Genomic DNA, 13,511 nt, shown 5'->3' on the forward strand with positions numbered 1-13,511 from the left:
GAATACTGTCTCTTTACATTTAATGTCATTGCTTTATATTTGGGTTTAAACTGATCATTTTGCTACTTGCTTTCTACTTGTCTCACATTATCCCCTCTTCCTTTTATTTCTTTATATAAAATAGGTATTTTTGCTATTACATTTCCCCCATTATCTTGTTAGTTATGATTCTTTAAAAAAATTCTTTTAGTAGTTATAATAAAAATTAAAACATTCAATTAAAATATCATTTAAATTGATATTTTAACCACTTCCCTTACAATCAAAGAACCTTAGAACAATTTATCCCAACTTAGTCGTCTCTCCAATTTGTTACCATTGAAATGCATTTTAATTACACATAGATTGTAAACTCCACAGATATTGTCATTGTTTTCTACACCATTTATTTTTCCCACATATTTACACTCTCCAGTATTTGTCTTTCCTTTCTGCATATCTTTGCTGCCATCTATTTCTTTTAGTGTGGATTTTCCCGTGACAAATACTTTCAGTTTATATTTCTGAAAAAGTCTTTATTTTGTTTTCATTTTTTAATATTTTTACCTAGAATAGAATTCTAGATCAGCAATTATTTTATATCAGCATATATCAGCATACAGTTCCACTGTCTCCTGACTTTTATAATTTTAGATGAGATCGGCTCTCAGTTTTATTGTCATTTCCTTGACAATAATATGTCTTTTTTCCCCCTCTGATTGATTTTAATTATTTTTGTCTGTAATTTTAATAGTTTTTTTTTGTCATGTGCCTAGAGGTGTTTTTTTCTTTGCGTTTATCCTGATTTGGGTTCATAGTTTATCTTAAATATTAGAGTAATATTTTCATTAATTCTGAAAAATGATTGGCCGTGGCCTTTTAAAATGTTATTTCAGCCCCATTCTCTCCTCTCCAATGGGAGCTCCTATCACAGACACATTAGGCCTTTTCTTTATGTCCCCTGTATCGTTTATGCTCTTCATGTATTTTATCCCTTTTTCTCCCCAAGCTTCAGTATGGCTAGTTTCTTCTGACATATTTTTTCAGTTCACTAATCATTTCTTCAGTGTGTCTAATCTGTTCTTAAACACATTTTTTGAGTTTGTGAATTTAAACTTACAAATTTTTTAGACAAAAGTTTAAAAATTTTTTTGGAATGTTTTATTTATAGATTCTAATTATTGTAATTCTCCAGCTTTTTAAAAAAATTTCTTTTAGTTCTGTTTCTACTTTTTTCCTTGTGAGTTTTTTCCTCTGGAGTTTCCAATTATTTAGTAATACTTTCTGTTTTAATGCCTGGTTATTATTTGTTTGTTCATTTGTTTATTGAGAGAGGGGAAGGGAGGGAGAAAAGGAGAGAAACATCGATGTTAGAGAAAAACATAGATTGGTTGTCCTCCAAATGCGCCCCAACATGTGCCCTGGCCAGAATTGTACCAGCAACCTTGCTGTTGGTGGGACAATGCCCAGCTGAGCCACACCAGCTAGGGCTTGCCTGGTAACCATGGGCGCAGCTATGCATCCACTATACTCCTGGCTGGACTTGGTGTAACTCTAACTTAAGAAATAACACAGAATAAGAGAAAAAATATTCTGGATTTTATGTCAGAATTTGTTAAAGTGAAGGGTATATTTAGACTCCAGTTGGCTACTCCCCACTGAAAGATAATTTGTCCTGAATCTCTTCAATTTTCTGCACGCTGTTTTTCTGTAGTTCTCATATAAAACAGCCTTCCAATTCTCCTGCTATGCTTTATCTACATCATTCTCTACGTGGTAGCCAGTGATTCTTATAAAACATAAATTTGAGCATGTTACCTCTCCCTGCTTAAAACTCTTTAATGACTCCACATTTCCCTTTGAATATAAAAGGCAAACTTTAAGATGGCTTTTAAGGCCCTTTAGGACCTGGCCCCTGTCAATCTCTCCAACCTACTTTTCAACATTTTCCCTCTAAATCATACTATTTAGCTCTAATTAATTGCTTTCCATTCCTTGGACTGGCCAAACCCTCTCCCACCTTAGTGCCTTGAGCATGATCTCCCCCTTACCTTACCTTCGCCTTAAGTCTCTAATTACCATTCAAGTCTCAACTTAGGGTAACTCTCTCTGGGAAACCTGCTCTGACTCCTAAATTCTGGCCTAGATTCTGAGTACTGTGTGTTTCCCCAGTGGTATTTCTTATCCTCTTTATTTCGAAAATTTGTGGGTCACCTTACTGTAGCAATGTGACAGGTGGTCACTCCTCTTTCAAGGTGAGGTTATGCATAGAAATTCCGGGAGTTGGTCAGGAGTTGATCATTCATATTGGCAAATTACTTTGTAAATGAAACCCATGACTTAGATAGAACCAGCTTGCAAATCCTTACAATTAGATAATAAGTAATAACTCTAAAACTGTGTGTGGTGCCTGGAAGGTCGGGGGTGGTCTCCAAGCTCACCATCTCATCAGATTCCTTGGCTGCCGCCAGTGGGGTTCCATAGTCATTTAGTTGCTCAAAGGAGGAAGTTCAAAGGTGACATCAGTTAATGTGATGAATGGGAACAGTCTCTGGTCTCTTAAGGGGAATGCTGAAGGGAAATATTAAATAACACTCAATATTTTTAAATAGTTTACCATTAACTTCCATTCCGAAATAATTTAAAACTGACGTTTATCATTTCTGTGTTTGTGTGGGGTGGAGGGAAGCTGTATCTTGTGTTCCTTTATCCATAAACTCTGTACCATAGAGTGTGCTATGGTCAGTGAAGTTGCAGAGCTCAGTGACTTGTGGGGAGTAACGAGACCGGGCAGATAGTATTTAAAGGGTTTTCTAAAAATTACCTCTTGAATGCTACACTGTGGAGACCCCTGATCCAAGCCAGAAACTGGAAGTGGAAGCGCAGACTGAAGGGCCAGAAAGCATTGCTTTCCCCGGCCCGCTTCGTGGCGTGGCTGGAAAGTTCAAAGCTGTTTTTATTCATGCCTTTTAGGTAGCATCCTTTTCAAGTACATGACCATGGAATCTGAGAAGATCTCAGAGAAGCAGGAAGAAATTCTTTCTATCCTGGAAGAAAAATTTCCTAGTCTACCTCCAAGAGAGGACATTATCAACGTACTCAAGAAGAGCCAATTCAGTGCTCAGGGTGAGTGACAGTCCCCCGCCTCTGTTGCAGCTCCTGAGTTAGGCTGCTTTGTGGTGCAGAATGTTGCCAGGCTCCGGAAGGGGAATTTCATTTTGCCTTCACTTTGTTTCCTATTGCTCACACTCGTGGAAGATTTCCAGGCACATAATACTGGCTCACCCAGAAGCAGGCCGCCTGCACAGAAGCCTGTCCTCTGAGGCCTTCGTGCCTGGATGTGTGGTTCATTCACACGTCTAATACACACCCAGATGCATCATGACATGAAATCTCTGTACTGAGAGGGTTCTATTTTGAGAATGTGGCAGGAGCAATGTCAAGCACAATGGGATTTTGTAAATCAATTAAAATTTTGGAAAAAAATAAAAGACAGTCAAGTAGATTCAATTGTTCTCCAAGTCTAGGCTTTATCAACATAGCGAATTTCCTGGATCAACTGTTTTATAATAATATTAATAAATAGCTACAATCCATTGAATGCCTAACATACACAAGGTTCCCATGGTATAACTTTGTATGGATTATCTCACTGAGTGCACACAACAGCCCTGTCAGGTGCTATTATTATCCCCAATTTCCAGGTGAGAACACTGAAGCACAGAGAGATGTCTTTGCTTTTCCATCATCACACACACACACAGCTGGCAGGTGACCAGGCCAGGATTTAAACCCAGACGACCTATTTTTAAGGTGTATAGCTTCTTCCCTTAGATTGTAATCCCCCAGGGACAGAGCCTGAGGCAAAACAGTTTATTTGAGAAGTGAGCCTAGAAAACACTGAGAGGGGATGGAGTACTTTATCAATCCAGCTGGCTCCACCGGCAATCAGGTTTTCATCCAACAAGGGAACTCTGGGAAAGTTGCACCCCAGTGTTATCCAACTCGAGGAACGCACTGGGATGTGGGAACTTGTTCATCTGTGCTCCAGGAGCTGATTGTTAAAGTTTCAGGAATTCTGTGAGTTGGTTGATCTTAGATTGGCAGCGTGGGATTATTCACTGTAGATGTACTGACACCAGAGAAATTGACAAATGCTACAAATCAGGCTTTGTCGCTGGTTAACGTTTACCAGTATACCACTGGAATGATGATGGCTAGTAACTCAGCCCCAGGGGCTAATTCCCCCAGAGCAGCCTCTGGTGGCCAGAGAAAGCCCTCGGGAAAGGAGATGCAGACGCTGGTGGTTAAGCATCATGCTGGGGCTCACTGCAATGGCAAGTGTGGGTGGGACCCCGGGCGTCTGCCGCGCCTGTTACAGATGCACCTATGTGGGTCTATGGGGATGCATAACTGCAGGATGGTATGCATTTTGTTATTTGTCTTTAAAACTAGGCCAAACTTTTAATGTCGCAATATACTATAAATCATTTTATACTGCAGCATGATGGATTACAGCCTTTCAATCTTCAAGTCAAAGAAGAATACTTAGAACCTTTCTGTTTGCCCCAGACTGCTGTGACTGACTGTGTTCTAAGCGGGGAGGAGGGCGAATGGTCAACTCTATTGTCTTAACACGTGTCTGGGAAGGATGTATGTGCTTTACTGGGCTTCATTATGGGTCTTCTTCTCAAGAGGATAGGTTTAATCAGACATAATAACCTAGAGTGAGGTTATTAAGTGTCAAGCTCTTTCATGTTTTTTTGGCCTTGGACTTTATTGAAGCACTTTGGTCAGTTGACTAAAACTATGCGGTCCTAGATAATTTCACTATCTTAATTATTCCACCCATCATTTAAGTAATTCAGTAGTTCCTGTACCAGAGCCTATTATAAGGATGAACAACTTAATTATGACAGTTCTATGGATCACATTTATAAAGTGCATTTTTAATAAAATTATACTAGAAACCATGGGGGCTCACCAAAATGCAGTGTGAAAACAAATTTTGTCCTCGTTAGGTGTCTTGGGCTAGGTTGTGTGGGTATGATTGTTTTCATTTGTCCCCCTCCTCTCATCCCATTCTCTGCCCTTGTCTGCTCTGGGCCTCCCGAGGCTGACCCCTGAATATTTAATCTTCTGGGCACCCTGAAGATTATTGTCTTCTGATTGGTTTGGTTAATGGGAAGAGTTAACAACATATGGGGCATGGAGTTTGAGGGGAGAAGAGCGAGACTATAGTAATCCTTCCCTGCCCCCTTCCTGATTTGGCAGTAAGTCTCTGCCGCCGCCCTCGTGCAGGCCCAGATCTGTTTCCTTCCCTTGTCCCTTTGCTAGCTTCTGGAGAGATGCTCACCATCTTTTATTTTCTCTCGCTCAGTCCTGCCCACACCTCTGTAAGTGTCCTGCCTTTAAAGCACTTTCTTTTGGATTCTGAAGGGTAAATTTGACCTGCTGGGATCCTAACTAATGCAAATATTGTCACTAATGTGGTTTTTGCCTTATTATTTGTGTGTTTATTATGGATAAAAGCAATATTAGTGGGGAAAATACTGAAATTAACAGAGTAAATTCTTTAAATGATCATTCCTTGATATTATTAAAAAGAAAAGTTCCCCAAGTATAACATGCTGTTTTTCCCTCTCATCCACAGGTTTAAGTATTGAACAGACAATACTGAAGGATCTAAAGGAACTGTCAGATGGAGAAATAAAAGTGGCCCTCAGTACCGTGAACATGACCCTTGAGGTAAGGGTGGGAGTGCTTTTTCAACAATGACAGATTTTACCCTGTTGCAGCCTGAGCAACTGAAGTACAGTGCTTTCTACCACATAATTCAGTGTTAGTCTTTGTTGTGAATGCTTCTTTGTGATATATTTGGTTAGAAATGCAGGTTATTGTTTTGGGTAAAAACACTATGCTAAGTCAATGAAAAATGCCAAACCTAGGCTCTCAAGATGAGTGCCGTTTGATTCATATCAGTAAAACAATACTTAAACACACTCACATATGCGTGTGTGTGTGTTGTGTGTGTGTGTGTGCATGTGCACATATAACCTGTTTGATAGTAACAATTATATATGTGATTGGATTCACTTCTGGGTTTTTTTTTCTGTGCACCACCCTGAATTGTTTGTAGAACTCTTCTAAGAAAATAAGTTGTCTTTTGGGCTTTGCAGGCTGGTTGAATGCATATCATTTTGGTCATCAATGGTGACAACTCAAGAATTAGTAAGACTCTCCTTCAATCTTTTCAGTGAATGTTACTCTAGTCTTTGTGTGTTTCCTTGGTAAATTATTTTTGTCTACTTTGGAGGTTATCAATAATTCATATGTTAATCTTAATTAACCTTACTAATGGGAATTATATTTTACAGAGGCACACTTGTGCTGTGCAGAACTGCATATTTCTTCACTGTTATAATGCCTTGATCAAGCTATCCATCTTTGATTGAGGCACCGAGCTCTCAAGACACATTTATGGTGATAAAAATTGCAGTATAGAAATTTATCTTTCAGTTTTTAGAATTGTAAGTTGCTATACTTTCATTTCTTTTTTTCTTGTGGTGATCAGCTGACTATATCAATATGTAATTTCTAGGGAATAGCATGAATATGGGTGGCCACACCTGAGAAAACACAAGAGCAAACCAGGTGGTTTCTTCTGTGATTACTCCCAGTTGATTGACATAATTCAGCTCTTAGAGAACCAGAAAGCAGACTGTTGTCACTGAAGACAATCAGACTTGGCGGTTATATAGCGTCTCATAGTTTATAAAACACATTCTCATTGTATGCAGAAACCCAGCAGTTTCTATGGACTTTCAAATTGATAAATGCTTCATATAATTAGATATTGATGGAACTCAATACAAGAAATACATGCAATTTGGGATGTAGTAACTAGATAATCACCTTCAATTAGAAATCTGTTTTGTGTCTAAAAGTCCAAGGAAAATGTGGATCTTGCAAGGGTCAGTAGCTCTGAGAATCATTTCTCCTAGTTCAAGCCTTAGGGTTTTCTTTCTCTTTCCTCCTCCTTTGTCTCCCTTCATTTAATGGCATCTTATTAGGTTTTAAATGCCTTGTTTGGAATTTCACTCTAAATTAACATAGAACATCTTATAATTGCTTAGGGAACTGTCTATAGTTAGCAAAGTATTTGAAGGCTATTTTTATTATAGGCTTACTGTAGCTTTACTGTACCTTCATTTATATTATAGGGCTATACAAATGGCTTTGTCAGATATGTTAAACTGTAAATGTTTATCAAGCTGAACAAATGATAAAATGATCATCTTAATCTTGACAGTAATTTACATAGAGGCTAAGTAATTAATCAGGTGGTTAAGTACGTCTTTGGAAGTGCTATATGATTGTCTGGAAAGAAGGAGAGGACATTTGTTCCTATAAAGAAGGGTACACAGATTAAACTCTAATCAGCTGAATGGGAACTTTTCGCTTGTGCATAATGGGGATATTAAAAATGACAAATGACTGAGAAATGGCAAAGGAATTCAGTAACATTCTATATCTTCTTTGAAAGAGAAAATGCACATTATTTATTCAATCTGTCAGTTGGAAAAATCCCAAGTTAAGGGCAGAGCTTGATTCCCTCAGTAGCGTGCCCTGTCACACAGTGGCATTCGCCTGGTCCCTACTCACGCTCCATCGCACGTCAGCATCCCTTTCCCGTTCCGCGGGGCCTCACTTTTCAAAATGACAGAATCCACACAAGCTTATTTTGTGTGTTTTGGAACAGCTGTCTAATTGCCCTTTAACTCTGTATTTTCAAAGAAGCAGTCTTAGTCCCTATGACTCTGTAAATCTCACTTGTCCTCCAAAGCAGGGTCAAGATCTGGCTACTTCATGATACGGCTCTTATAAATTCTCCATTTTTTATAACCACCCTCTGAATTTAGTCTAAATGATCAACTTAGGACTTATACTATGCTCTATAGTCCCTTAATTTTGAACTTGTTTAAGATGTTTAATTATAGTTAGACAATATTTTAAGTTAATCGATGGTAATGATCTTTGACTTCTACCTCCCTTTAATTTCCTGGCCCAGTCCTAGGCACGTAATAGGTACTTGGTGAATATGAATACTTAGTATATATTGGTGTCTGAAATTCATCCCTTTGATTTTTATTTTCTTTTGAATTTAAATAAATAGCTAGAAAAGCAAAGCCATCTAGCTGTGCATCCAAGGCAGTCCACTTTGTTCCTTACCAATTAGTCCCTTCCAGACACCTATGGCTGAAGGCACAATAAATAAAATATGGCCCACATGGGCTGACATACAATTAATAAAACATAGCCCACGTATTTGTAGACAGTACCGCTCATCCAGCTGTTGAAAAATGGATCTGGCAGCTTTGAAGATAGTTAGCTGTTGTCATTGGAAGCAGTCAACTGGAGGTCCTGTGGCATGTCAGGGAAATAAGAAAGAAGATTCCTTTCATTGTCAACAGTCCTTTGCAATGCTGCAGTTCCACACTTGTAGGTGTCATGGCCTTTATATGACCGGTGACCCAATTAATTTTCTTTGGTGTATATTGAGAAAATTAGGAGAATGTGCGTCCTTGCAACATATATAGCATGTTGTTCATATCAAAGCATTCGTTTGGGAGATAGAAACCACTGCCCCTGGCAGATGGGCTAACTCCGACCCTCTACGTTATTGGGAAAGCTACTAAACACCTTGTCTCTCCTTTTTATTGTAGCATATATCACAAATGATAGTGTAATCTAATCAATATATTATAGAAGTTATTGAAAGGTCTACCATAGAAAGCAAATAATTATAATACTGAGTTTCAGTGCTTTGCTCAATATATGAGATCAGAATAAATGTGACTTAGAGGAGCAGTGAATAAAAATCGGCCTTATCAGAAGCATGTCCAGAGAGGTAGCCTTTCTCAGGAAGAGGACTTGGAAGCCAGGACCATGGAAAAGGCACCACTTCACACGGCCCCTGGGTCAGTCTGAGTCTGAGTGTAGCACATATCCTGTGGGGCGCACACACCACGTGTTGGAACCCGCTTTGCTGGTTACCGTTGTGCCCTTTTCATTGCTCGCCAGTTTATCAGAAGAGAAACACAGGTGGCTCTGATTCTGTTTCAGTCCTTCCTTTTAGTGATGGCACCAGTAAAAAGAAATAAACATTGCCAAAAAACCAAAATCCATTTCAAAGACTAAAAAGTATAAAAATTAAGAACAATAAAGTGCTAGTCAAAAAAAAAGACATAGAAGAGAATTTATGGGTATTAGAGTATGTGCTTAACTGGAACAAACTTTGCCTTTATTCTTTCGCCAGAATAATGAAGGGTGATTATACATCCTAGTTCACTCCCTAATAAAGAAGTATATTAAGATTTAAGGGGAAGAGAAAAATTGTTCCATTCTAATAAGGTACCACTGAAGGTGCTCAAGGCAGTACCACATTAATGGTTTCCTTGCAAACACCAAATATTATTATACCTCCTTTAAGCACCTCCTGAAGGGCTTTTAGCATTAGCATCTTTCCTCAAGAAGAACAATAACCAGGTATTGACCTCACCGCTTTTTATTTTACTCAATTACGTTGGGCTTTATTCCTGCATACATACAGACTCGATATGCTCCAGCTGCCACAACAAAGCACCACAGACTGGGTGACTTAGACAACAGAAATTTATTGTCTCTCAGTCCTGGGGGCTAGAAGTTTAAGATCTGGTGTTGGCAAGACTGGTTCCCTCTGAGAACTGTGAAAGCAAATCTGTTCCATGCCTCTTGCCTAGATTCTGGTTGTTGGAAATCTTTGATGCCTCTTGGCTTGTAAGCATCATTTTATACATCTTCGGCCTTTATCTGCATATCCTCCCTATGCATGTCTCTGTGTCCAAATATCCCCTTTTTATATGGACACCAGTCATAATTGGGTTAGGACCCACCCTAATGACCTCATCTTAACTATTATATCTGTATTGACCCTATTTCCAAATAGGGTCATATTCTGAGGTGCTACAAGTTAGGACTTCAATATCTATAATATTTAAATTTGGTGGGGGGCAACGCGGAATGCAGTCCAACCCGTAACATATACTATTGATAGAAGTAGTCATTTTTCAGACAACTTAAAAGAATAAAACATATAATAAGACTGTGTGAACCTGTTGCCTGCTAAACATATTTTATCTGTTGTTTCCACATGTTTTTACTCCCAGTCAGTTCCTTTAAACGTGGGACTGTGGGGATTTCCAACTCTTGAAATGTTGTGTCCTTTATTCGGAGCTGCAATCTGAGCAAATCGTTCGCTCCTGCTTTCTCCCTGGGGCTCTGCTGTGCTCTCAGCCGGGGGCCTCCTCCTGACCAGACACTCTGCTATTTGAAACTTGGAATAGAGCACATGAGATGCATTCTCGTAAAGTGACTCAGACTGCTAACTCGTTCTGGCCTGCAGAGATGACCAGCCAAGCTGCACCTTGGAACACTGTGGAGGGAAAAACACCAGCATTTTCCCTCAGCCTTCAGAGCGCAGGCCAGAATGAGGTCCTGAGATCACTGTTCTATTCCTCCCCAACAAAAAGGATCATTTACTCAGGCCACAGTGAAGCATCATGGGACCATTATAACTTGTGATTTCAGAGTGAGCAAACCAGTCTGAAATCTGCTTTACTAATTTTAGCCACCAAATATGATTTCTCATTGTTTGAGCTTGGAGTTTTTAGAGTTCAGGATGAAAGTACCTCTAGAGCATTTACCTACATTATTTTGTCATAGAATGCATAGTAATATTTTGGAGGAGCATACATTATTTTCAATTAACATATTCTTCAAAACACCAAATCCTTACACCAAAGGTGATTTTGGTGTTTTTTTTAGCCAACCGGCCAACCAAAGGAAATACAAGCAACCTCTCCTCCAGGTTCTTAACCGCAAGTGCCTCCATTTCCTTTTTCTGGTCCAGGTCTGCCAACTGCTCCTTGCTCAGAAGGAACTAACATCTGATGATGAGTGCTCACTGTGTACCAGAGAGTCGAGTAAGGACTTGCAACCATTATCTCATTTAATCCTCCAGCAACCCCATGAGGAAGGGGTACTGTAATTTCCCCTTGCATTAGTCAGGATAGCTCCAGCTGCTGCAAAAGATAAATCTCAAATCTCAGAGACCCAACACAGAAGTTGTTCATATTTTCTCATGCAGCAATACAATTGAGTGTTCCTGGTTGGGAGGCCAGGGGTGAGTCAGAGACCATCTTCAACCCATGGCTCCCAAGGTTGCTCAGGAACATCTTTATCCTGTCTGCCATGATGAAGAGCTTGGAGGACCAATGGTGGGAAGTTTTTATGCATTCAGTCTGGACATAATATCTGTCACTTCTGCTCATATTTCATTGGCTCAGGTACATGGTCACATCTAACTGTTCGACTAGCTTTACTTCTCTAGAAATGGCCATTTGTTTCCCTAAATGTTTCAAAATACAGGGCCCAGCACAAATAATGCCCCTTTTTCTTACAAAATCTTTTATTACAAAATCATAAGCATATAACAATATCACACTCAAGCACACCATATGACATTTTAGGTGAACTGTTCAAATTAAAACTATAAATTATTACACCCATATAATTTACCCCACCAACCACACTCAAGCAGGTGTTACTTCTGCTGGACCCTGTGCCTCAGCACAGCTTTTCTAGCTCTCATTTTGCAGCAGCAATGAGACAAACATTGGTCCAGAGTTTAGAGATCACTATGCATTGTGCATTCTTTGCCATACGGTAGCGTCTTGGCCTGCTCTCCTTCTCCCCTGAAACACTCACTGATGAAAATGCATTTATGGGTAGGAGGTGAAAAGGGGAAGTATAGAAAATGCACAGCCTGCCCCAGGCATAAATTCTCCTCAGGGTCCAGAAATCCTCACTGACCTTCCTGGGCAATTGTGCAGTGGAAGTGAGATCAGGAGATCAGAGTTGAGGACGACATGGCCTCAGCTGGAGGCTGTGGGGAATTTGAGTGACACAGCCTCAAAAATGGCTGTTTAGCTTGGAGCAGAAAGGAGCTGGGGGAGGAGCTGCATGTCATCCTAGGAAGCTCAAATGTGGTTGATTGGTTGTAAATGAACAGGGTAGAGGCAGTGTTCCATTTCGTGTTATTTTACTTGCTGCTTCTAGTGGAGAATGACTTTATGTGATTCAGATGTACATGCAAACATGGATGTCTATTATTCATTACATTCCTTCCCTTCATTCCATTCCCCACCCCACCATGCTTGTGCATCTGCTTTTGCACTGAGAGCAAGAAATAAAACAGAGCTACAATATCCTGACCTGGGATTTTTGAGGTCCTGATGTGTTGGGTCCAATTTGCTTCCTCCGCACTACTGGTTCCTACTTCTCAAAATAAAACAGTGTACCAGTTTTATACTGCTGTGTAGTAAGCCATCCCCAGAACCTAGAGGCTCAAAACAAGGTATTATCTCTTGTCGTTCGGTAGGTTTATTGGATTCAGCTGGGCAGTTCTTCCTCCGAGTTTCTCACAAAGTTGTAGTAGATGGTGGTCAACTGTGAGTTCAGTTGGGACTGCCTCCTGGCTTGGGTTTCTCATAGCACATTTAGGTTCTGAGAGAGAGAAATGCAGAGCTAACTTTTTAAGAGACTCAGAAGGAAGCTGCACTTCTTGTGATATAACTTAAAAGGTCTCAGATGTCACTTACATCATATTCCATTATTCGTTCAAGTCTCTGTCATCAACCCAAATTGATATTAAGGGGAACCAGTGGTGGTGTGCTAAGAAATGTTTAGCAATGAGCTCTCTAGAAAAAAAAAATATGTATACATATATAGACATGTTTGTGATGTAAAGGATATATAGCACACAATTTACAAATAATATATTCTTTATTGTACAGTTACATATCAATTGACTCTCACAGAATGAATTGATTTTTGTGCAACTTTTGCATTGTATTGATGAATGAGTCTAGCTTTAACAATAATGTAGTTGATATTTTTGTCTTCCATACCAGAAAGCGAAACAGAATTTTTTCTGAATTTCACCTATTTGTCAACAATATGAATGACTTCTTTGCTGAATATTTTTCAAATACTAGAAGAATGTGTCCTCAGGAGTTTTGGGGGGCAGGTTTTGGTGCCATTCACAATGTGATGGCTAGTAACACAATCCACTTTAAGTTTAGTCAGCATAGCTAACTTTTTCTCCACTACTCTCCTAAGTCTAGATAAGGCAAATTTTTTTGGTAAAGAGGTAGACAGTAAATATTTTAGACTTTGTGGTCCAAGAGACAAAACCAAGGATTTTATGTAGGAACTTAGATAACAACTCTTCAAAGTATTTAGCTCACAGCTGTACTGAAACAGGCAGTGGGCTGAGTTTGGCCTGTGGGTGGTGGTTTGCCAAAGCCTGCTCTAAACAATCCATGAAACAATAAAGCAAGCTTTAATGTGTAGTGTTTGCGAATTTTCATAGTGTAAATACTCTAACCATGGCCAATTTCAAGGTGCCAGTGTGATATCTCAAAACGGGG

General features: G+C 39.5%; 1 protein-coding gene across 1 annotated transcript in view; it reads left to right on the forward strand.

Moving 5' to 3' along the window:
- PRUNE2 (prune homolog 2 with BCH domain) overlaps positions 1-13,511 on the forward strand; it is a 243,896-nt gene that overhangs the window by 67,337 nt on the left and 163,048 nt on the right. The window contains exons 5-6 of the mRNA XM_054583007.1: positions 2,953-3,105; positions 5,633-5,727. Coding sequence (XP_054438982.1) covers positions 2,953-3,105; positions 5,633-5,727 — 248 coding nt within the window. The remainder of the gene's footprint in view (positions 1-2,952; positions 3,106-5,632; positions 5,728-13,511) is intronic.

Source organism: Pteronotus mesoamericanus, unplaced genomic scaffold (assembly GCF_021234165.1).
Source record: "Pteronotus mesoamericanus isolate MK-2021 breed Mesoamerican mustached bat unplaced genomic scaffold, CSHL_Meso_final contig_73, whole genome shotgun sequence".
NCBI lineage: Eukaryota > Metazoa > Chordata > Mammalia > Chiroptera > Mormoopidae > Pteronotus > Pteronotus mesoamericanus.